The sequence below is a fragment of the Cherax quadricarinatus genome, chromosome 32 (genome assembly GCF_038502225.1).
Source record: "Cherax quadricarinatus isolate ZL_2023a chromosome 32, ASM3850222v1, whole genome shotgun sequence".
Taxonomy (NCBI): Eukaryota; Metazoa; Arthropoda; class Malacostraca; order Decapoda; family Parastacidae; genus Cherax; species Cherax quadricarinatus.
The window spans coordinates 31,341,156-31,367,248 of record NC_091323.1 but is presented as its reverse complement, the minus strand read 5'-3'; the positions used below and the strand labels follow the sequence as shown (position 1 = coordinate 31,367,248).

The 26,093-nt window shown below is 38.7% G+C and overlaps 1 protein-coding gene across 2 annotated transcripts in view; it reads left to right on the top strand.

The window, feature by feature from the left end:
- Positions 1–564: 564 nt before the first annotated feature.
- LOC128690247 (condensin-2 complex subunit G2) overlaps positions 565–26,093 on the top strand; it is a 55,764-nt gene continuing 30,235 nt past the window's right edge. The window contains exons 1-10 of one of the 2 annotated variants that reach the window (XM_070090617.1): positions 565–718; positions 4,069–4,175; positions 4,525–4,800; positions 5,271–5,389; positions 9,345–9,507; positions 13,106–13,402; positions 14,493–14,675; positions 23,153–23,326; positions 24,940–25,071; positions 25,768–25,919. In XM_070090617.1, the coding sequence (XP_069946718.1) occupies positions 4,101–4,175; positions 4,525–4,800; positions 5,271–5,389; positions 9,345–9,507; positions 13,106–13,402; positions 14,493–14,675; positions 23,153–23,326; positions 24,940–25,071; positions 25,768–25,919 (1,571 nt within the window). In that variant the 5' untranslated portion in view covers positions 565–718; positions 4,069–4,100. Of the gene's footprint in view, positions 719–4,068; positions 4,176–4,524; positions 4,801–5,270; positions 5,390–9,344; positions 9,508–13,105; positions 13,403–14,492; positions 14,676–23,152; positions 23,327–24,939; positions 25,072–25,767; positions 25,920–26,093 lie in introns of those variants that run through there. The other variant, XM_053778835.2, reaches the window with a different exon arrangement.

Here is a 26,093-nt window from a genome sequence, read left to right as displayed (position 1 = left end):
GACCAGAACCAGGGACAGGGACAAGGACAGGGACAAGGACAGGGACAGGAACAGATACAGGAACAGAACCAGGGACATGGATATGGACAGGGACAGGTACAGGGACAGGGACAGGAACAGGACCAGGGACAGGGACAGGGATAGGAACAGGACCAGGGACAGGGACAGGGACAGAGACAGGGACAGGGACAGGAGGGGACTTATGGAAACACATCCCTAATGTTTGTCGGCCGTACCAGAGAAGATTCGAACCCAGGACACCAGTGGAAATAAGTTACTTTGACCTTCTTAGGGGGAGGGGATCCTAAGTAATTTACACACATGTCAACCAATATATGATAACGGTACTTATGTGTATCTGTACCTGGAAATAAAGGACTCGAATAAACTATATCAAGTCACAAACAAATCTATTTGTGCCTTAATAAAACCCACTGTGTCTGCACATTTATATTTATTTTGCCCATCATTTCAGTATTTTATACAATTTATTCCCACCTCACTGGAAATAAATAAATAAAACTTTTATTTTTTCATGAATATCCAAATATAATAATTGTGATGTATATCTGTGGGTAAATTAGTGAGTTGTGAGAGTGTTGGAACACAGTTTAAACTGTGAGGCCGCCAAGCATCACACTGCTGCTGCTGTTGCTGCTGCTCTCACACCTCTACTGCTTCTCTCTCTCTCTTACCTTGACTTGGGCCAGTAAATAAGGTATTTTGTGGGTGTTTTACTTGTGTTTTAATTGTGAATGTTGATGTATTGTAAGGGAAAGAAGGTAAGTGGTATGACTCGTCAACTCGGAGGGTTTTTGTTTACGTTTTATTTTGACGTTTTTGACTTGTTTTTTGATGGTAGATTGTTATTAAGGACACATATGTATATAGTAAGTTATATAGATTTTTAAGTATGGATAACCTAGTGAAGGCAAACACTGTGACGGTTCCTTTAGGATCAGTTCCAGAAGTTCCTTGATACTGGTGAGGGCTCTTGATCCAAGGAATTGGTTTTGTGCTCCAGTTCCTTGAATCAAACTAGAACGCCTTCCCTTCACCCAGGTGCTGTATAACTCCTACAGGTTTAGCATTATAAATATAATAATCTGAATTATAGTGAATAAAACAAGGTAATATATAATATCAGTTTTACATGTTAATATGACCCAGGTATGAGGAGAAGCTCCTGGTAAGTACTATATATATATATATACTACGATGGTATAATGTCCGGAGTAACATTTTGATGGGATTATTTAAGTGAAGGGTTAATACCTCAGGATAACCCTATGATGCCATGTTACACTGCCGGGCTTATTACCATTGTGCTCCTTTTGTCCTCTCCCCCGGGATGCAACCAACATCCGTCACCCAGCCATCTACAAACTATTAATCTTAGAATGAGACACTTGTGCAATATTTGGGAATCTGTATTATGGACCGAACACTCCGACTCTAAGGGTGTTCGGTCTACTATTCTTCTTCGTAATGGTCAGAAGAAACTACTGGCTGGTGAAACGTTTTTTTAATAAAGATTCGCAAGTGTTGTACAAGCATCTTATTTATCAACTCGTTGGTAAGTAAGCAAATTCAGATATACACAAATACAGTTACATACATTATCATACATAGCAGTATATATGTAGAGAATCTAGGATAACCCAAAAAAGTCAGGCAAAGTGACACTATTTCCATTTCCATTTACATAATAGCTGCTGGGTGAACAGGGGCAGCAGGTGTATGGAAACATCTGTTTCCTCATCTCTGGGGACAAAATTGGTTCCTCAGTGTAAGCTGAGGCAGGCTGTTTTGAAAGTGCTTTGATGCTAGTTAGATCATGATCCGAGGAATTAAGAAATGCTATTCCTTCCATGGAGGAAGGCTCATTTGGTAGCTACCCTGGCTTACACACTGAGAAACCAGGTTCAGTTCCTGGTACGAGTGGAAGTGTTGGTGTGTTCCTTACACCTGCCCTGTTCACCTTGTAGTACGTAAGTAGGTACCTGGGTGTTGGGTGACTGTTATGGGGGTTGCATCCAGTGAGGAGAGGATTAGAGGAACAAATTGGAAATAAGATGAACTGTTCTCAATGCCATTCTGATTTTTGTGGGTTATCCTGTGTTACTCTCAGGGTTAATAATCTGAAGAAAATATCCTTGAGCAGGATAAGATGAGGTTTGTTCAGATTTTTAACCTGGGGGAGGGTTAGCCACCAAGGATAACTCAAGAAAGTCAGTCAGGATGCGATCCAAATCAGTCTACTAGCACCCAGGTACCTACTTATCGCTAGGTTAACAGGGACAGCACGTGTAAGAAAACATGCCTAATGTTTCCACCCATACCAGGGATTGAACTGAAGACAATCTGTGATGCGAGAGCGTTGCCTACCAAGCCACTGGACACTGTACAGTACCCTTGCAAGTAGCTTCCTTAAGAGTTGCAGAGAAGCCATAAATATTGAACCCCCAGTGGACTGAGTGAAAAACGGAAGTGGCATAGTCCCTTGATTTACCTACTTATGTCCAGGGGGAGTTTGTAGTTTTTAAAATTAAGTACGTAATTAAAAATTTTGTTGGAATTTTTATGACGTTCTGAATTTTCCTTAGGAAAGAAAAATTGGCTGTGTTTAGGGTGTTGAGAGTTAAGCATTACCTGACTTTTGTATGGTAAATAAATCTCTCTATGTACATATATGTCTATATACATATAATGTAAAACATACTATTAATATCATACAATGCAAATAAAATAATGGTGATGGGCACTAATGACTTGGTTGATGCTGTCTTAGGCTCACACACTGAAGGACCAGGAGTTGCTCCCTGACAAGGGTGAAATATTGGTTATGCTTCTTTACACCTGCTGCCTCTGTAAGAAAATACAGTGGACCCTCGACATTCGATACTAATTCGTTCCTGAGAGCTATCGAATGTCAAAAATATCGAAAGTCGAATTAATTTTCCCCATAAGAAATAATGGAAATCAAATTAATCCGTGCAAGACATGCAAAAGTATGAAAAAAAAATTACCTCATGAAATATTAAGTTTAATGCAATAGAATAATTACAGTAACAACAATAACAATAGATTAATAAAAATAGAATAATTGACACTTACCTTTAATAAAAATCTGGTGTGATTGATGGGATGGGAGGAGGGGAGTGTGTGGATGGTGTTAGTGTTTAGAAGGGGAATCCCCTTCCATTAGGACTTGAACTGGCAGCCTCACCATGCCTTACCACACTGTGTATGCCACTACGATTCTTAAATCTTTCAAACCAACCTTTGCTGGCCTTAAATTCACTCACATCACCACTAGTTGCAGGCAATTTTTTTACCAAATCATCATGCACTCCGACACACGCACTCCACTTTCGTACTTTGCAATTATCTTTCTTCATTTCAATAGTCATTAGCACCTTTTTTCTCGAAGGGTTGGCACTAGAAGCTTTCTTGGGGCTCATGGTTATTTATTTTGCAGAAACAAGCACCAAAAACAGTGATAATATGGATAATATGGAATGTACCGAATGTATCCTTAGATGCGCACACACTGGCTGGCTTGTAAACACTGGCACACACGGTGCAGTTCAGGCCACACGTGGACACGTCTCGTACGACTCGTATCGAATGTCTGGTTTTCCATCGAATGTTGAGGCGAAATTTTTGCGTTAAAATGCATCGAATGTCGGATTTATCGAATGTCGATGCCATCGAATGTCGGGGGTCCACTGTACCTGGTTGTTAGCTGACTGTTGAGTTTCATCCTGGGTGAAAAGATTGAAGGATCCTAGTGGCTATAAGATCGACTGTCCCTGATGCGCCACAGACTTTATTTAGGCTATTCTAGGTGGCTAACCCTCCAGGTTAAAAATCAATCCAGATGTTATCATATTGCCATAATCATTTTTTTTTTCTTCCCTTGCCATCATCTCATTTCTTTGTTAACATCTTTATTATCTTCATATCTATCATCTCCACCTATGTCTTCATTTCCAAATCCAGCATCTTTATCACATGTCATTATCATCTGTGTACATACTGTATTAATGCTTATACTTGCATCAGGTGTTGAGTTGTGCATTATCCTACTCAGTACGATGGCAAAGCAAGAACTCCTGACAGCAGTGGAACAAGGTCATCATGCAGATTTTGTAAAACTAATTCAAAACCATGTAAGTTTTTTGTAATAGTTTGCCTTGCACAGTATATACAATATCACCTGACTTGATATGATATGCTGTACTGTGTATACTTCTTTGTTTTGTTTATTATCATGAGTGGTAATTCTTGTGAAAAGCATATTGTATAGCAATTTGTAATAAGTTTTATAAATTATTCCTCGTATCAAAATTCAGTGAGAAAAGCACTTAGGTACAGTGTATTATATGTATAATGTTTACATTTGTATTTTATATTTTGACAGTTGTGTGATAAACCATGAGACATCCAGTTGTAACATAATGTAAGAAATTTCTATATGCAGCATTTGTATACTCAAAAATATTGTATCATTTATTTAAGGGAAGTAAACGAAGCACTGTCGATCTGGAAGAAGTTGTGTTGGAATTAAGCCGAACGCAAATAGAGTGGATGTGGACGAGTCTTCACTCTTGGGTCAATGAACAACTTAAAAAATTTGTTGGTGACAGTAGGCCAGAGGAAGAAGTGAATCATCATCAGTCTCAACAGGTACAAGATGGAGATCAAATGGACAGTGTGCAGAAAAATGGGCAAAATTCAGAGCCAAGAAAAAGTGCAGAAATGGCAGGAGAAAGTGAAGAAGACAAAGAGGCAGAGGTATGTTTAGTCAGTAATCTAAAGTGGATTCTGTACCTTGTACTACTAAATGGTTAAATGAACTTGGCATTAATTAATATTAAGATGAATTTAATTAAGAATAAAATGAATTTGATGAAGTTGTGACGTAGAAGTAAAGCCAAGTTATCCTACTGACATATCAACTAGTTTACCCTAAACCACAAATGTGTGAAAAAGTTTAGATGATACTTAATACATTGGTAGTGATGGTCCTTCTAGTTGCCACTAGATTAACCAGCATTTGTGCAGTCCCTATGTTGTTATTTTTGCCACTTATTTTGATAAAAGTAAGAAATTTTAATGCAAATTAAAATTTCATACTTGACACACAAAGATCATATGGAGTAATATCTGTGAATCCTTAGTGAGGCTGGGTATTGTATATGGTGTTGTTCTGATTGATATTAACTTAATCTTGAGGTGTTCTGTATCATGTGTAATCCTTGTAGGAACTTCATCAGCCATACAATGAGAAGCTTATGGAAGGAATAGTGGATTTTGCCTACATCTACCTCAACACTTTCAAAGATGGAGAAGTTTTCATCCCAGACAAATTCTTGGAATTAGCTGATGAGCTTTTTAATATCATTGTGAAACTAATTTATTTTTTTGAATATTTTGCACCTTGTGCAATTTTTTTTTCTGTTTTTTATTAACACATTGGCCGTTTCCCACCAAGGCAGGGTGGCCCGAAAAAGAAAAACTTTCACCATCATTCACTCCATCACTGTCTTGCCAGAGATGTGCTTACACTACAGTTATAAAGTTACAACATTAACACCCCTCTTTCAGAGTGCAGACACTGTACTTCCCATCTTCAGGACTCGAGTCTGGCCTGCCGGATTCCCTCAATCCCTTCGTAAATATTACCCTGCTCACACTCCAACAGCACATCAAGTCCTCAAAACCATTTGTCTCCATTTGCTCCTATCTCACACACTCACGCATGCTTGCTGGAAGTCCAAGCCCCTCACACAAAATCTCCTTTATCCCATTCTTCCAACATTTCCTAGGCTGACCTACACTGCCTTCCCTCCACTACAGATTTATACACTATTGAAGTCTTTCTATTTTGTTCCATCCTCTCTAGATGTCCTAACCACCTCAACAATCCCTCCTCAGCCCTCTGGAAAATAGTTTTGGTAATCCCGCACCTCCTCCTAGTTTCCAAACTACGAATTCTCTGCATTATATTCACCACACATTGCCCTCAGACACGATATCTCCACTGAATCCAGCCTCCTCCTTGTTGCAACATTCACCACCCATGTTTCACTACATTGGTTTACCTGGAGTTTACCTGGAGAGAGTCCTGGGGGTCAACGTCCCTGCGGCCCGGTCTGTGACCAGGCCTCATAACTATACTCTCTTACATTCCCTTCTTTGCTTCCATGGATAAAGTTCTTTGTCTCCACAGACTGCTCAGTGTACCACTCGTCTTTTCCCCTCGTCAATTCTATGATTCACCTCCTCTTTCGTAGACCCATCTGCTGACACATTCACTCCTAAATATCTCAATACATTCACCTCCATACTCTCTCTCCAGTCTGATATCCAGTGTTTCGTTACCTAATTTTTTTTGTCATCCTCATTACCTTACTCTTTCCTACATTCGGTTTCAGCTTTCTTCTTTTATGTACCCTACCAAACTTTTCCACCAACCTCTGCAACTTCTCTTCAGAATCTCCCAGAAGCACAGTGTCATCAGCAAAGAGCAACTGTGACAAGTCCCACTATTAGTTTAGTTCCAATAAATATAATAAAATTCAATTGATTTTTCAGAAAAAAAATTTGTTCAGATTTTTTTTTGTTCTTGGTACATCGTCTTCAGCTTTAATTCTTAGTTAGGTGGAGTGAAAATTGTCTTACTATCCCCTGAAGGATGTTCCTTGATGCAGGTTAGGGGCTCTTGATCCAAGAAATTGAACCTGTTCTCCCATTCCTTGGATCTAACATGATACCTATCATTGTCCAGGTGCTGTGACTTGTATGGGTTTAACACTTTCCCCTAAATGTATTATTTTTATGTATTATTTTTATTTTCTTAGTTTTCCTCTGGGAACATAATTGTCAACAGGTGGTAACCTTATTTAATTTTTTAAGCATGTATATGTACTTTCAGTACTCGGGTAGTAGTTAAAATATTTGCAAGAGATTTATTTCTCTGGTGTGGCTTTTACACAAGAAAGGTACTTCCTACTTGCAGAATAAAATCACGATACCACTACTAAAATAGTTCACAGTTAACACAAAAATTATAGATAAATATCTATATGACATTATGGTTTGTTTTGCAGTGACACTGCATTATCATGGTCACTGATGTTACTTTCTTGATTATTTACAGCTAAAGCATTTGTACTTAGTTATTTTTCACTAGTAAGAATATTTTTTTTTTTAACAAGTCGGCTGTCTCCCACCGAGGCAGGGTGACTCAAAAAGAAAGAAAATCCCCGAAAAGAAAATACTTTCATCATCATTCAACACTTTCACCACACTCACACATAATCACTGTTTTTGCAGAGGTGCTCAGAATACAATAGTTTAGAAGCATATACGTATAAAAATACACAACATATCCCTCCAAACTGCTAATATCCCGAAACCCCTCCTTTAGAGTGCAGGCATTGTACTTCCCATTTCCAGGACTCAAGTCCGACTATATGAAAATAACCGGTTTCCCTGAATCCCTTCACTAAATATTACCCTGCTCACACTCCAACAGATCGTCAGGTCCCAAGTATCATTCGTCTCCATTCACTCCTATCTAACACGCTCATGCACACTTGCTGGAAGTCCAAGCCCCTCACCCACAAAACCTCCCTTACCCCTTCCTTCCAACCTTTTCGAGGACGACCCCTACCCCGCCTTCCTTCCCCTACAGATTTAAATGCTCTCCATGTCATTCTACTTTGATCCATTCTCTCTAAATGACCAAACCACCTCAACAACCCCTCTTCTTCCCTCTGACTAATACTTTTATTAGCTCCACACCTCCTAATTTCCACACCGAATTTTCTGCATAATATTTACACCACATATTGCCCTTAGACAAGACATCTCCACTGCCTCCAGCTGCCTCCTCACTGCTGCATTCACAACCCAAGCTTCACACCCATATAAGAGTGTTGGTACTACTACACTTTCATACATTCCCTTCTTTGCCTCCATAGATAACGTTTTTTGTCTCCACATATACCTCAACGCACCACTCACCTTTTTTTCCTCATCAATTCTATGATTAACCTCATCCTTCATAAATCCATCCGCCGACACGTCAACTCCCAAGTATCTGAAAATATTCACTTCTTCCATACTCCTCCTCCCCAATATGATATCCAATTTTTCTTTATCTAAATCATTTGATACCCTCATCACCTTACTCTTTTCTATGTTCACTTTCAACTTTCTACCTTTAAACACACTCCCAAACTCATCCATTAACCTTTGCAATTTTTCTTTAGAATCTCCCATAAGCACAGTATCATCGACAAAAAGCAACTGTGTCAATTCCCATTTTGTATTTGATTCCCTATAATTTAATCCCATCCCTCTCCCAAACACCCTAGCATTTACTTCTTTTACAACCCCATCTATAAATATATTAAACAACCATGGTGACATTACACATCCCTGTCTAAGACCTACTTTTACCGAGAAGTAGTCTCCCTCTCTTCTACACGCCCTAACCTGAGCCTCACTATCCTCATAAAAGCTCTTTACAGCATTTAGTAACTTGCCACCTATTCCATATACTTGCAACATTGCAACATTGCTCCCCTATCCACTCTATCATATGCCTTTTCTAAATCCATAAATGCAATAAAAACTTTCCTACCTTTATCTAAATACTGTTCACATATATGCTTCAATGTAAACACTTGATCTACACATCCCCTACCCATTCGAAAGCCTCCTTGCTCATCTGCAATCCTACTATGTCTTACCTCTAATTCTCTCAATAACCCTATCATACACTTTTCCTGGTATACTCAAGGTAGGGGGTGCCAAGATGTTGGTGAAGGGCTCTTGATTCAAGGGATTCTTAGGCTCCCCTTCCTTGCATCAAACCTGATTACTCCCTATTCCCCAGATTCTGTGTGACCCTTATGGATTTAGTACTTCCCAGTAATTATAATTTTTCTTTAACTTAATGGCTGTCTCACGCCAAGGCAGGTGACCCGACACAGAAAACACGTTCAGTCATTCACTCACTGTTTTTCCAGAAGTGTGCTGACATTGCAGTTCAGGTCACCTTGACTGCAACATCCCTATCCATTCAGGGTGCAGGCACTGCCTCTCCCACTTCGAGAACTCTAGTCTAGCAAACCAGTTTTCCCTGAATCCCTTCATAAGTTACCTTGCTCATACACTATATGGTACAAAAAATGCAGGAACAGTAGTAATAAGTTGTGTGCTATGAGCAAGCAGTAAGGCATATAACTGTCATGTAGTGTATATAGCTATCAGTGTGTTAAAATTAAGGATGCAATATTGGTATTTGTCACAGGTCATTTTTTTCTAGTGTTGCTGCATGGGATGGTGAGTGTGCTTGAAGGCCGAGTGCAAACTGGAGTTGTGACCTTGTGTGAGTTCTGGTGGCTCAAGGGACTCGAAGAGCAGGATCATCTCATCGTGAATGTCTTGCCTCTTATTCTAGATGTTGCCACAAGTAAAACTGCTCGAGTAAGTTCGATCATACCACAAGAGTATAGCTCTACAAAGCTAATTTTTTTTTTTTTTTTTTAGGCAATATAAACTTATGGATTTCCTGTATTGAACCATTCCTCCTCTTCCTCCCATTCTCTTTCTCCTAGTCTTAAATGACAAGTGGCTGAGGTTAATGTATTTTATGCATATGTACTGTATGGAACTTAGTAAAACAAAAAAAAAGGGGGGGGGGAAGTGGGGGGGCACAAAGTAATGATGTGTACATACTTAGAAACTCCTGATGTCATCACTGAACAGTTCTCTGTTAGAACAGTTTTTCTGGATACAGTAATATCACTAGTTTGTTATTAGTCAGCCATTAACGAATGTGTTTAATGCATCCATCCTTAACGGTGTTATGCCAGAGTTGTGGAAGATGGCTAATGTGGTTCCTATATTCAAATCAGGTGATAAGTCCGTTCCTTCAAATTACCGTCCAATAAGCCTGACATCTATAGTGGGCAAGTTATTAGAATCAATTATAGCTGACATTATTAGAAGTCACCTTGAAGAGCATAACTTGATAAATGAATCTCAGCATGGATTCACGAGAGGTCGTTCCTGCCTGACAAACTTACTGACGTTCTTCAATAGAACATTTGAGGCAGTTGACAGTGATAAGGAATATGATATTGTTTATTTGGATTTTAGTAAAGCCTTCGATAGAGTACCTCACAAGAGACTCTTAAGAAAAGTGGCAGCCCATGGTATAGGAGGTAAAGTTCTAGCATGGATAGAGGCATGGCTTATAAATAGAAAGCAGAGAGTTAACATTGATGGAGTGAAATCTGAATGGGGATTAGTTACTAGTGGCATTCCACAAGGATCAGTTTTAGGCCCTCTCTTGTTCATAATTTACATTAATGACCTTGATGAAGGGATTACGAGTGACATGAGTAAGTTAGGAGGAGGTGCGGGATTACCAAAACTGTTGTCCAGAGGGCTGAGGAAGGGTTGTTGAGGTGGTTCGGACATGTAGAGAGAATGGAGCGAAACAGAATGACTTCAAGAGTGTATCAGTCTGTAGTGGAAGGAAGGCGGGGTAGGGGTCGGCCTAGGAAAGGTTGGAGGGAGGGGGTAAAGGAGGTTTTGTGTGCGAGGGGCTTGGACTTCCAGCAGGCATGCATGAGCGTGTTTGATAGGAGTGAATGGAGACAAATGGTTTTTAATACTTGACGTGCTGTTGAGTGTGAGCAAAGTAACATTTATGAAGGGGTTCAGGGAAACCGGCAGGCCGGACTTGAGTCCTGGAGATGGGAAGTACAGTGCCTGCACTCTGAAGGAGGGGTGTTAATGTTGCAGTTTAAAAACTGTAGTGTAAAGCACCCTTCTGGCAAGACAGTGATGGAGTGAATGATGGTGAAAGTTTTTCTTTTTCGGGCCACCCTGCCTTGGTGGGAATCGGCCAGTGTGATAATAATAATAAAAAATGAGTAAGTTTGCTGATGATACAAAGATAGGCCGTATAATTCACTCTGAGGAGGATAGCAATGAACTCCAGGAGGATTTGGACAAATTAATGTCTTGGTCTGAAAAATGGCAGATGAAGTTCAATGTGGATAAGTGTAAGGTACTAGCCCTTGGTAATGAAAATAACCCTCGAAGCTATAATCTAAGTTAAGTAGAGCTTGATCATACAGAATGTGAAAAAGACTTGGGAGTCATGGTAAGCAGAAATCTAAAGCCAAGACAGCAGTGCCTTAGTGTGCACAACAAGGCCAACAGATTACTTGGATTTATCTCAAGAAGTATAAGTAACAGAAGTCCAAAAGTTATTTTACAGCTCTGTACATCACTAGTGAGGCCTCATTTAGATTGTGCTGCTCAGTTTTGGTCCCCTTACTACAGGATGGATATAGGCTCATTAGAGAACATACAGAGAAGAATGACTAAAATAATTTACTGTGTAAGGAACCTCCCATATGAAGATAGATTTAAAGCCTTAAATCTCCACTCTCTGGAGAGGCATAGAATGAGGGGAGATATCATTGAGGTGTATAAGTGGATGATGGGCATAAACAAGGGAGATAGTAATAAAGTACTGAGGGTGTCGAACCAGGTAATAACCAGAAATAATGGATTTAAGTTGGATAAATTTAGATTTAGAAAGGACATAGTTAAGTACTGGTTTTCTAACAGAGTTGTAGATGCATGGAACAGTCTTCCCAGTGGGGTGATAGAGGCTAGGACCTTGGGTAGCTTTAAGAAGAATCTGGACAAATATATGAGTGGGAGGGGCTGGGTTTGATTGGTGTCATTGGGTACGGGAGTTATTTCTTGGGTAGCTTAAGGTAGAGGTCGTTTTGATAAGGACCTGCCTCGCATGGGCCAGTAGGCCTTCTGCAGTGTTCCTCCATTCTTATGTTCTTATAATAAAAACAGTGTAAGCCTTTTTAGACTATTAATATTGGATTACATGTGGTTAAGGACTACAAGCAAGATGTAGTAACTTTAAAAGTCATAAACAAGATTGATAAACAGTAAGAAACCACTTTAACAAAATTGAAATATAGATAGATGTTTTTAGGCCTCCGAGAGACTGTTCAGCAGATAAACGTTTGTGTTTTAGGAGGAACTGTATACGTATACTGATTTACTGTACATGTAACATGGCTGCCAATCTCCAACCTTGGTAGGATGATGACCCGATAAAGAAGGAACACTTTTACCACTGTCTTGCCAGAGATGTACCTATGCTACAATTCAGATTCCCCTCTGAACTGTAGTATTCCCACCCCTCCCTCAGAGTGCACATACTGTATTTCACACCTCCAGGACTTGAGTCTAGCTAACTGGTTTCTCTAAATCCCCCCATAAATGTAATCTTAATCTCATTCCAACAGCACATCATCACAAAAACTACTTGCCTCCACTCCTATTTAACACGCTCTCACAAACTTGTTGGATGTCCAAGCCGCTCTCTTATAAAACTTCCTTTACCCCTTCCTCCAACCTTTCCTAGGATGACACTTGCCCCACCTTTCCACTACAGATTTATATAGCCTTCAAGTCATCCTATTTTCCTCTAATCTCTAAATGTCCAAACCACCTCAATAACCACTCTTTAGCTCTTTGGATAATACCTTCTAATCTCCAATCTGTTAATTCTCTGCATAATATTCACACCTCTTAACTCATTTCCACTGCCTTTCAACCTCTTCGCTGCTAAATATAAAACCCTCGTTTCATGCCCACTTAGTAGTGTTGGTACCATTATATTCTTAGACATTACCCTTTTTTGCCTCCATGGTTATGTTCTTTGTCTCCACAGATGCTTCATTGCATTACCCACCCTTTTTACCTCATCAATTCTGATTCATCCTGTCTTTCATGGACCTGTCTGCCAAGAGATCCACTCCCAAATATCTGAACAAATTTGCTTCCCCTGTACTTCCTCCTTCCAATCTGATACTCAGTCTCTCAGCCTAAATTTATTACTCATCCCTTTGCTCTTTGATCAAATATGTTTGCTTTTAATTTCCTTCTTTTATATACACACTCAAATTTGCTTGCTAATCTTTGCAACTTCTCTTCATCAGCAAAAAGCAACTGGAAAACTCTCATTTTTCAACAGAAGAGAGATGTGGCAAGACTGTGGGCACTTCGTGAGTCTCTTCAAATAATCAATTTTACTGCTCCTGAATATGAGCCACTTGTTGAAAAACTGGTTGCTTGTGCTGCATCTGCAATCTTCCTGACTAGTGATGAGGGGGTAAAATGGGTTGCAGCACTTTTCTCATGGCAATCCCTCATCTCTCGTCTTCATAGAAAAATAAAATCGGTACTTCCGGGGTGTACCAGACTGCAGAGTGAAAAGTATGCTGAGATCTACTTTAGAGCCTGGAAAACTAGCCAGGGAGATGTCAGGAAGGTATGTGTATTTTATCTTTATGTAGAAAAGGTTCAGTGTCCTAGTTAGGAGAGGATGCTGTACATGATTCTAGCTAGATTTACATTTTGTTGTAAAGTGTAAGGATTTTTTCACAAGTATTCTTTGACGTAGTTGAACCACATTTAGAAAAATGCTTTTATTATTATTATTATTGTTATTGTTGTTGAGAGGCTTGGCACTACTATCACCCCACCTCTAATTCACTCCAGTTTAGTTTTTATTTTACTTTCCTTCTGATATGTGGCAGTGGATAGTTGTCCTTGATTACAATGATTACATTCGAAAGGCTGTCATTGCTGTTGCCTTTTATACTTAGACTCTTCTTGTTTCTTGTCACTCTTGATCACTTTTAAGAGAAGTTATAACCTCAACCTACATACTGTATATGCTTTAAACTCTACCCTTTGATTTTCGTCTTGTCTGTTGTTTTTTATTCTTCCTTTGCATTTTTTATGGTCTTACAATTTATAAATCTGGTGCACTAAGCCTTGTTATTTCCTCTGGAGGCTTTCTTACCCACTCGTCTTGTGACTTGCTAAGAGCATAATCCTTTTCTTGCTTTTATTTTCTTCCTGCACACTTCCATTACTTTCAAGACTTCATCAAACAAGTGTAGCCAGTACCACAGACCACTGTAAAATGCCTTGATATAGTCTCTTTGCTGATGCTTCTCTTCATGTCTTCATATTTCTTAGTCAGTGAGGGGCTACTTTATCTCCCTGTTTTTACTGATGTCTTTATATTATTTGTCTGGAATTTAACTTATTTTCTTTCCCAGGTAACAACTGCTCTCAAACTTTTGCTATGTCTCCCCCTATTCTTTGTACTTGCTAACCCTTTAAATATAATTCAAAATTGTTTTATGCACAGTATGAACATGAATCTAGTTAGTTTTGTTGATACTTGCATGTTTCAGTGGGGGAGGTTTGGGTCCAGTGAACCACCATTTTGCCTCAGTGTTTGTTGTCCTACGGATTGGATGTTTTTCTTGGGTAACTACCTAATGAAGTTACCTAGAAAGGAATTTGGAGTTCTTAATATTAAAACCTGCTCTTTTATGTGATTTTAGGTTCTGGAAGAGGAATGCATTCAGGATTTTATGTTTGCTGCTGTCCACGTGGACCCGATGTCTGGGCGACTGTCAGCTAATCTGCATCACTTTCTCCATTATATACATCGTCAAAAAAGACATCACACTGTTGCTACAACCATTTTCACACTTTATGATCCTTTCATTTGGCGATCTCTTAAGGTGAGGCTTTCCTTAATTATGGCAGTTGTGGTTCCCAGTATATCACCCATGAGGTTGAATTATATTGTACTCTTTGACTTGTTAATTTTTAACCTATTGTTTTTCATAAATAGAGAGCACTAAGAAATATCTTCATTATTTCCATAAATACAATGCTAAAATATCTTAGAGTACTATTAGACTGTGCCCATGAGTTAGTGTGCTGTGCAATGTTGCTAGTCATTACTGACTATTTTTCTTGAAACAGTTTTACAGTTTCCCTGTATGCTAAAGTGGAGGGATCTCCGCTTGTGGAGTGCATGCATCGTACCAGCAATTGTTAGTTGAAATGAAGTGTTCAGTATATGTATATGGTAAATGGTCAAGTGTAGCTTTAAAAATTGGACAAATTTGAGTGGGGAGGGGGGAAGGATTTAAGTACAACCTGATCATTGTGAGAATTTATTACCTAGATTATTTTACTCTTCTTCCTCCGTGAGTCATGCGTGTTGTAAGAGGTGACTAAAATGCTGGGAGCAAGGGGCTAGTAACCCCTTCTCCTGTATAAATTACTAAACTTAAAAAGAGAAACTTGTTTTTCTTTTTGGGCCACCCTGCCTCGGTGGGATACGGCTGGTTTGTTGAAAGAAGAAGTTATTGTACTCCTCATGCCCTGTGATGACCCAGCAGCTAGCGAGTTTTTTCTTGATATAAGGTGCATAACAAACCCAAAATTGCAGTGCTCAGCAACTTCAAAGTCAGGAAAAATCGGGTATAAGACTTGCATTATTCACAGCCTGGTTCCCTGTGGTATGGCATACTTCATACACTGTTTAACCCTTTCAGTGGCTGTCATGTAGAACTACATCAGAGTTCAGGATCCCTCATGTAGTTCTTTGTCATGAATTCAGCTCACTTGGATAGGCTGTGAGTGGCAAATTTTGGCCTAGATATGAATGTGTGTATGTGGGGAGTGTGCACAGAATAAAAAAAAAATCCTGCCCCACACCAAACATGCTGGGAAAAGCAGAACTGTGGCCATGTGTATCGGTAAAAACATCCAAAGAACACAAGTAATATCTTCCTGTAATATAAGAGGAGTATTTTATAAATAGATGCATTCTCAGATAGATTTTTTTTATGGTTTGTCCAGTCATAAACCTATTAGAGGTGACGTTTATGAAAGGCAGAGGAAAGAAAGTAAACTACAGTGGTCCCTCGTTTATCGTCGTTCATCTGTTCCTGGAAGTGCGACGATGATCGAAATAGACGATTTTCGAATCAATTTTCCCCATTAGAAACAATGTAAATACAATTAATCCGTTCCTGACACCCAGAAGTATTAAAACAAAAATTTTTCTTGCATGAAATATAGATGTAGTACATAAACAATACAATGGGACATGATGAATGAAACATTAACAGCATAACACTTAACTTTATTGGCAATTCTTCTTAGTGTATGGGAGACTGGAGGAGGAGAGAGATTGGATTAGTTACTGTTTGGAAGGGGAATCCCCTTCCATCAACACCTCAGGTACCAAGTCCTTTTCTGGGGTTACATACTTCTCTTCTCTGTTTCTTAATGCCACTAGGACCAGCTTGAGAGTCACTGGAGTCCTATCTCGCAAAAAAAGTGTCCAGAGAGCTCTGTTTCTGGCTTCTCTTTAAAACTTCCCTAAAATGGGCCAAGACTCTGTCACTGTACAAATTGCCAATATGGCTTGCAACATCCTTCCCAGGGTGATGTTTTTCCATAAATCTTTCTCTCCTACCCCACATTTCAAAAATCTTAATTTCTGAAGAAGGCACCTTCTTCCATCTCTCTTCCGCCTCTGCAGCAAGATTCTGAGCTTTGATCTGTTGCTGTTCCTGCTGAAGCTCTTGCAGCTCCTCAGTGGTTAGATCTTTGTTGTGGTCCTCCACCAACTCTTCCACATCCTCCAAACTCACATCCAATCCCATGGAACTCCCCAATGCCACAATAGATTTCACAACTGACAGGCTCATCAGGGTCAGCCACAAACCCTTCAAAATCCCTCTTGTGGACACAGTCTGGCCACAATTTTCTCCAAGCAATAACAGCTTCTTTGATTTCCTTTTTCTTTGCCATGATGGAAGTTATGGTTGTATGGGGTTTATTATACATCCTGGCCAGTTCAGCCACACGTACGCCACTTTCATATTGTTCATTGATGTTTTTCTTAAATTCAATTGTATTTCTCACCTTCTTTACCAAAGGCTTGGCACTAGGAGCTTTCTTTGGAGCCATGGTAGCTTATTTAGCACTTGCAAGCACTAAAATGAATGGAATATTATGAAATATTTCGTATGAACAAGTGAGGGGACCGTCGCTCACTGGTAAACAATGGCACACAGGCTGGGAAGGGAGGCCGAGGCGGCTCAGCCGTGAGTACGCATCCAGGACGAACGACGATTAGCGAGTCAAGCGACCATTTGCGAGCCCGTGTTTGGACGAAAATAATGCGACGATTTCCGAGAAGGACGACTATCAAGCCCGACGATTATCGAGGGACCACTGTATATATGACTGGGTCATATATATTTGGTAATGAAAGTAGTTTGATAGATTATGTATTATTGGATAAAAGGTTGATGTGTAGGCTCCAGGATGTACACGTTTATAAAGGGGGAACTGATATATCGGATCATTATTTAGTTGTAGCTACAGTTAGAGTAAGAGGTAGATGGGAAAAGAGGAAAATGGCAACAACAAGCAAGAGGGAGATGAAAGTGTATAAACTAAGGGAGGACGAAGTTCGGGTGAGAAATAAGCAACTATTGGCAGAAAGGTGGGCTGGTGCAAGTATGAGTAGTGGGGGGTTGAAGAGGGTTGGGATAGTTTTAAAACTGCAGTATTAGAATGTGGGGCAGAAGTTTGTGGTTATAGGAGAGTGGGTGCGGGAGGAAAGTGGAGTGATTGGTGGAATGATGAAGTAAAGGGTGTGATAAAAGAGAAAAAGTTAGCTTATGAGAGGTTTTTACAAAGCAGAAGTGTTATAAGAAGAGTAGAATATATGGAGAGTAAAAGAAAGGTAAAGAGAGTGGTGAGAGAATGCAAAAGGAGAGCAGATGATAGAGTGGGAGAGACATTGTCAAGAAATTTTAACGAAAATAGGAAAAAATTTTGGAGTGAGTTAAACAAGTTAAGAGAGCCTTGAGAACGAATGGATTTGTCGGTTAAAAACAGAGTAGGGGAGTTAGTAGATGGGGAGATGAAGGTTTTGGGTAGATGGTGAGAATATTTTGAGGAACTTTTAAATGTCGACGAAGAAAGGAAAGCAGTAATTTCATGTGCTGACCAGGGAGGTATACCATCTTTTAGGAGTGAAGAAGAACAAGATGTGAGTGTGGGGAGGTGCGTGAGGCATTACGTAGAATGAAAGGGGGTAAAGCAGCTGGAACTGACAGGATCATGACAGAAATGTTAAAAGCAGGGGGGGATATAGTGTTGGAGTGGTTGGTATTTTTGTTTAATAAATGTATGAAAGAGGGGAAGGTACCTGAGGATCTCACTTTCAAGGATCACAACAGTGCCACGATCGCACGTGCAAAGAAAATGATAGGATGGATAATGAGAACTTTCAAAACGAGAGATGCCAAGCCCATGATGATCCTTTTCAAATCACTTGTTCTCTCTAGGCTGGAATACTGCTGTACATTAACATCTCCATACAAAGCAGGTGAAATCGCAGATCTAGAGAGTGTACAGAGATCCTTTACTGCACGTATAAGTTCTGTCAAGCACCTTAACTACTGGGAACGCTTGGAAGCACTGACTTGTACTCGTTGGAATGCAGGAGGGAGAGATATATCATAATCTACACTTGGAAAATCTTGGAAGGAATGGTCCCAAATCTGCAAACAGAAATCACTCCCTACGAAAGTAAAAGACTGGGCAGGCGATGCATAATGCCGCCAATAAAAAGTAGGGGCGCCATTGGTACACTAAGAGAAAACACCATAAGTGTCCGGGGCCCAAAACTGTTCAACAGCCTCCCATCAAGCATTAGGGAAATTGCCAATAAACCCCTGGCTGCCTTCAAGAGAGAGCTGGACAGATACCTAAAGTCAGTGCCGGATCAGCCGGGCTGTGGCTCGTACGTCGGACTGCGTGCGGCCAGCAGTAACAGCCTAGTTGATCAGGCCCTGATCCATCGGGAGGCCTGGTCATGGACCGGGCCGCGGGGGCGTTGATCCCCGGAATAACCTCCAGGTAACCTCCAGGTAACCAGGTAACCTAGGGATTGGCAGAGAGCATGTATAGTCCCATTATATAAAGGGAAAGGGGGACAAAAGAGATTGTAAAAATTATAGAGGAATAAGTTTACTGAGTATACCAGGAAAAGTGTATGGTAGGGCTATTATTGAAAGAATTAGAGGTAAGACAGAATGTAGGGTTGCGGATGAGCAAGGAGGTTTCAGAGTGGGTAGGGGATGTGTAGATAGTGTTTACATTGAAGCATACATGTGAACAGTATTTAGATAAAGGTAGGAAAGTTTTTATGGCATTTATGGATTTAGAAAAGGCATATGATAGAGTAGATAGGGGAGCAGTGTGGCAGATGTTGCAAATATATGGAATAGGTGGTAAGTTTCTAAATGCTGTAAAGAGTTTTTATGAGGATAGTGAGGCTCAAGTTAGGGTGTGTAGAAGACCGGTAAAAGTAGGTCTTAGACAGGGATGTGCAATGTCACCATGGTTGTTTAATATATTTATAGATGGGGTTGTAAAAGAAGTAAATGCTAGGGTGTTCGGGAGAGGGGTGGGATTAAATTATGGGGAATCAAATACAAAATGGGAATTGACACAGTTGCTTTTTGCTGATGATACTGTGCTTATGGGAGATTCTAAAGAAAAATTACAAAGGTTAGTGGATGAGTTTGGGAGTGTGTGTAAAGGTAGAAAGTTGAAAGTGAACATAGAAAAGAGTAAGGTGATGAGGGTATCAAATGATTTAGATAAAGAAAAATTGGATATCAAATTGGGGAGTAGTAGTATGGAAGAAGTGAATGTTTTCAGATACAGTGGACCCCCGGTTAACGATATTTTTTCAATCCAGAAGTATGTTCAGGTGCCAGTACTGACCGAATTTGTTCCCATAAGGAATATTGTGAAGTAGATTAGTCCATTTCAGACCCCCAAACATACACGTACAAACGCACTTACATAAATACACTTACATAATTGGTCGCATTCGGAGGTGATCGTTATGCGGGGGTCCACTGTACTTGGGAGTTGACGTGTCGGCGGATGGATTTATGAAGGATGAGGTTAATCATAGAATTGATGAGGGAAAAAAGGTGAGTGGTGCGTTGAGGTATATGTGGAGACAAAAAATGTTATCTACGGACGCAAAGAATGGAATGTATGAAAGTATAGTAGTACCAACACTCGTATATGGGTGTGAAGCTTGGGTTGTGAATGTAGCAGCGAGGAGGCGGTTGGAGGCAGTGGAGATGTCCAGTTTAAGGGCAATGTGTGGTGTAAATATTATGCAGAAAATTCGGAGTGTAGAAATTAGGTGAAGGTGTAGGTTAATAAAAAGTATTAGCCAGAGGGCTGAAGAGAGGTTGTTGAGGTGGTTTGGTCATTTAGAGAGAATGGATCAAAGTAGAATGACATGGAGAGCATTTAAATCTGTAGGGGAAGGAAGGCGGGGTAGGGGTCATCCTCAAAAAGGTTGGAAGGAAGGGGTAAGGGAGGTTTTGTGGGCGAGGGGCTTGGACTTCCAGCACGTGTGTACGAGCGTGTTCGATAGGAGTGAATGGAGATGAATGGTATTTGGGACCTAACGATCTGTTGGAGTGTGAGCAGGGTAATATTTAGTGAAGGGATTCAGGGAAACTGGTTATTTTCATATAGCTGGACTTGAGTCCTGGAAATGGGAAGTACAATGCCTGCACTCTAAAGGAGGGGTTTTGTAATATTAGCAGTTTGGAGGGATATGTTGTCTCTCTCTATATGCATATGCTTCTAAAATGTTGTGTTCTGAGCACCTCTGCAAAAACAGTGGTTTTTGTATGAGTGAGGTGAAAGTGTTGAATGATGATGAAAGTATTTTCTTTTTGGGGATTTTCGTTCTTTTTGGGCCACCCTGCCTTGGTGGGAGACGGCTGACTTGTTTAAAAAAAAAAAAATGTTTCATTAGCGTTTGAACATGTCTTGTACAATACATTTTGTAATGCAGTGCAATGCTTGCATTCAGCATGGAAAACTGGATATCTTGGAATCCTGCATGTTATTTTTTTTTTTTTTTTATGCTGGTCGTCTCCCACTGAGGCAGGGTGACTCGAAAGAGACTTTCACCATCATTCGCACTATCACTGTCTTGCCAGTGGCATGCAGGTAGATAAAGAATTACTAACGTTTGTAAAAGTTACTTAACCCTTTCAAGGTTTCCGACGTATACTAGTACAGCTTACACACCAGGGTTATTCATGTACTAGTACGCCTAAATCTTAGTGCCTTCAAATCTAGTGAGAGAAAGCTGGTAGGCCTATGTTGCGAATAAGAAATTTTTTAAAGAACTTCAGAATGTGGCCTGTTACCATTTATTTCTTATGCAACAAGATTTTTGGATCCGAGTTATTTAAAGGTATTTTAGAGTCTAGGGGAAATAATTTCAACTGGGAAACTCCATAGAATAATATTCAAATTTATTAAAGTATTTAAATACAATACTTTATCTTCTTGTAGTTAATGTAACTTAATACTTTGTACAATAAATTTACCATATACATTTAGTTCAAAATCATGGAAATGTCACATTAATAAGGAAGTTTAATTATTCTTCCTGTAATTAAGTCTTCATTAACATTTACATCTTTGTCTTAACAAGACTGTAAACTCAAAATACAAAAGGTACAAGATTTAACAAGACCTTTGAATCTGGCCGTAAAGTATCTCTATGGATTACTGAACTGACCAAGAATATAAATATCAAAAGAATCTTTCAGAGCAATGAGGAACAAACTGAGTCAGCTCTAGAGTCCAATTCTCAAAACCATTCAAACTGTACACTGTAAGAGCCAATATATGATCAGTTGTCAGGGCTAGAGCAGGGAGCAGACTGACTACTTGCCAGTCTGTTGACGCGTCGTCAGGTTGGATCAGCTGACCCAAACGTCAGCCAGCCGGACATAAACAATTGAACAATTCACCGGATAGTTCTGAGACTTAAACTCTATATACACAAGAAATCCTACCTAACAATAATAATAAAATAGTGATAATAATAACAAAATACTGTAGTGATAATAATAACATAGTGATAATACCATGGTATTTTTCATATTAACAGATAATAATATAACGCCGAAAGTCTCTATTTTAGCTATAAACGGGGACTTTCGCGCTATAATATTAAGTGATGAACATATTCTCTTACAATAGTTAAATAACACAGGATGACCAATTTCGAAGATATAACAGCCTACATATGAAAGAATGGGTCTATGTGGTCAGTGTGCACAGTATAAAAAAAATCCTGCAGCACACAGTGCATAATGAGAAAAAAAAAATGTGACCATGTTTTTGGTTTAAAATGGTGACTTTGCACTGTATTTTCGTATGGTATTTATGGTTGTATTCTAGTTTTCCTGGTTTCGTTTTATAGAATGAAAGACATTACAGAAATTGAGACAATTTTGATTGGTTTCACGATGAAAAGTACCTTGAAATTGAGCTCAAATTAGCAGAAATGTTCAATTTTTGCCAAAGTTCAGAAGTAAACAAATCATGCCACGCGTCCAATACACGTCAACTGGTGAGTCTAATATTCTTTCACAAGTGTGCTGATATTATTTATACCATTTCTACACTAATGCAGTAGTCTGCATAACAATAAATCTTTATTTTTTGTGAGAATAAAAATTCAAAGTGGAAAGCAAAAGAAATGTAAGAGGGGCCTGGGGACATGATTAATGAACAGAAGAAATGTTTTAGTGCCAGGAATGTCTGTCTTGTTTATTCTGGACCCTATTTGGAAATTGGCATCTTTTGAAATTTGTGTGAAATTGGCAAAATTGCTAATATCTGACCACTTTATTGGATAGTTTAAATCAGTAAATGGGTGGTTTCTTCTACTCATTCGATAGAAAAAATGGAGTTCTAGTGAAATAGTTATGATTTTTGTCAACTAGTACACTGGAATTGGCCGAAAATAGGGCTCAAAGTTGGCGAAATTGCCAATGTGTAAATATCGTTGAGACCGCTAACTTTGCGAGAGCATAATTCTGTAAGTTTTCTATCAAATTTCATACTTTTGGTGTCATTATGATTGGGAAAAGATTATCTTTTCATAAGAAAAAATAATAATTTTTTTTTCTCCGAAAAATTTTTGACCCTGAGAACGGGTTTAGGAGAGGGCCTCTCAGCTATTCAATTTTTAAACCTTTCTTCATTATACAGTCTTTTGCATCAAAATACAGGTTAGTTAAAAGGATGTCTTATTTTGTATTTTACCTATTTGCAGGCTGCCAATGGTCTGGTACGTATGAATGCCACTGGGCTGCTGTGTGATGCTTTCCCATTGGTGGATAGCACCCTCAGTTCAGAGGAGAGAAGTGACCTCAATGAGAGACAGTATCAAGCCATAATCACCCTGCTTGTTGATCCCTGCCATCTAGTTCGCATTGCTGCTATCAGGGTAAGAGTTATATAGAATAGTAATCTATGCTGCTATAATTTCTTTAGTTTTAAAAATTTCTGAAGCTATAAATTTAAATTTTTTTATAGAAATTTAAAAAGTATTGATTGATTTGTATTCTTCTAATTTAAGTTAGATAGGTAATGATGTGAAGCATTTAAAAATATGGAAAAATAGTTTTTTTTAAATCTGAGAGCAAAGTGATTTTTCAGAATATAATGCAGTATTTAATATTTATCAATATAGTGAAAAGATATGCAGGTATATGAGAGTAAATTAATGAATTACAGAGGATAGAAAATTGTGGAATCTAGGTAAATGCATAAGTACTCGCATTTTTGGTGAATTTAGATACTTATCACTGATGCTGGTAATTCAGTTAAGTGAAGTGAAGGTAATGGCTGTCGCTAGGAAAGCTTGGCCTTCGGTGGGCATATGTTAGCTAGTATTGTGATTATGTACAGTGGAACCTCAAATATCGAACTGCTCCCAACTCTACCAATTATGTAAGTGTATTTTTGTAAGTGCTTTTATAAGTGTATTTTTGAGGGTCTGAAATGAACTAATCTAATTTACATTATTCCTGATGGGAATATATTCGTTCGGTAACAGCACTCGAACAGCCATCCAGAATGAAGAAAGTTCGATATTTGAGGTTCCACTATACTTATATTTTGAGGTATTCTCAGTAATATAAACATTTTTGGCTGTGTTGGCAGTAAATGACTATCTTTTCCAGCTTTGATATCTCACCTACAGTGAATGTGGCCATCATTACTAATGGTATTATTTCTTGTTTTGTACTGTATGTACTTTTGTACTGTATGTACTGTGGAATTTATCTTGTCTTCTGTAAGTGATAGATCATCTGACATTCTTATGGTACATTATTATACATTATTCTATGGCTATAGTGAAGAATAGTGGATAGTGCAATGAAAGTTCTAGTTAAGAAGAAAGATGAGGAAGGGTTGTATGGAGTGATTTTTCCAACCCTAATGTATTGACAGGGAATGAATTCTAATTGTTCCATAAATGAACAGTGAAAAAATGCAGAAATAACCCACACTTAGGAGATGGAACTTATCACAGTATTTCTGTCTGACTTGGAACTTTGACAAGTCACCATGAAGCAAGAAGGGAAGAAGCGTATAATATGTGAGTGTGACTTGTCAGTGGTCCAAGTTGGATGAAAACTGTCATAAGTTTCCCTCCATAGTGTGGATTATTTGTCCATTGTTCCAGCCATGGTATTGTAACCTTATTCCTTAACAATGAAATGAACATGTTGTGTTACGAGGATAGAAGAGTGTATAATAATATGCTTGTTGTGAAAAGATATGTTGTGAGAAATGCTCCAACTCATATGACTAAGGATTCTCAGTCTGGTAAGCTTACTTTTAATAAATGGATTGTAGGAAATTGTGAAGTGTATTTAAGAGTAGGAGATGAAGGTGAAGAAGATGGCCAGATGTAAGCATGAAGGACCAAAGATTTATGCACCAAAGTTAAAATAGTTCATAAAAGAGAATATCGTACCAGACATTATTCACTGTGTTTTAATATTTATTTGTTAATTATGTATTGAATACCATAACAAATCTTATTTACAGGGCGTGTTCATCATCTTGACAGACTACTGGCTTATGATTCCTTCACACATTATCAAGACCATTTTTCAGAAGCTTCTTGCGGATCTAGTTTATGATGCTTCATCAGCTGAAGTTCGCACTCAAGTTATTAAGGTTTGTAAGTTCTTTTTAAATTTGTTAGTATATTATACAAGTGTGAGTAGAGGTTACATTGTGGCTATTTCCTTCATTAATAATAAATTCAATATGAGATGTTTTTAAATTGATAGAACTAAATTGCACATTTTAGGACCTAAATTACTGCTCGTTGTGCTCTTTATTCTTTATTGTTGTAACCTAAGAAATTTGGTTCAAGTAAGTCCATTCACATGTATTTTTTTGGATTGGTGTGATAAGTTTTTTGTATAATACGTATACAGGTGCTCCTCGACTTACTATGGGGTTATGTTCTGATGAACCCATTGTAAGTCAAAAATATCATATGTCTGATTTGAATGATATGCTAAATAAATAAATAAATAACTAGTGTCACTGAATAAGTAAATAAACCAACTGCTGTAACTAATTGGTTTTGCACCATCATAAAGTTGAAATATCATAAGTGGAGCCATTGTAAGTGGAGGAGCACCTGTAATGAAGCTTGCTAAAAATCACACCCACCCTGTTTTGTTCTGGCATTTTGTGTATCATGTTAAAATTGGCTGGCTCTGAATATGAAACATTCCAGGTTTTGTATATACAAAATTCAATACAGTTTTTAAGAATGTAATTTGATTGTTTGATTTATGATAGAATGTGTTAACTCTTCAGTGATGCTTAAAATTACAGCAAAATATACTGTCACTGCAGGGTTTGACATTACTTCTGGACTCCAGAGATGCCGTGTCATTCCTTACAGAAGTGTTACTTCGTCTTGGAGATGTTTTTGATGACATAAGTGCTAACGTTCGTGTTGCTTTCGTAAAGTTATTGCTGAAGGTGAAATCATCAAAAGTTATCAGGTAAGATTTTACTGTGCTTATTTCAGTGATAAAAAAAGAGGGACATACTGGCATTCCATTTTTAATGGAAAAATACACAAAATTTTATCATTAAGTGAAATTAGGTTATTTAAGCCTCATTTTTCAGTAGATTTGCATTGCATGTTTGGAGGTGCATTCTAGGCATTATCTTGA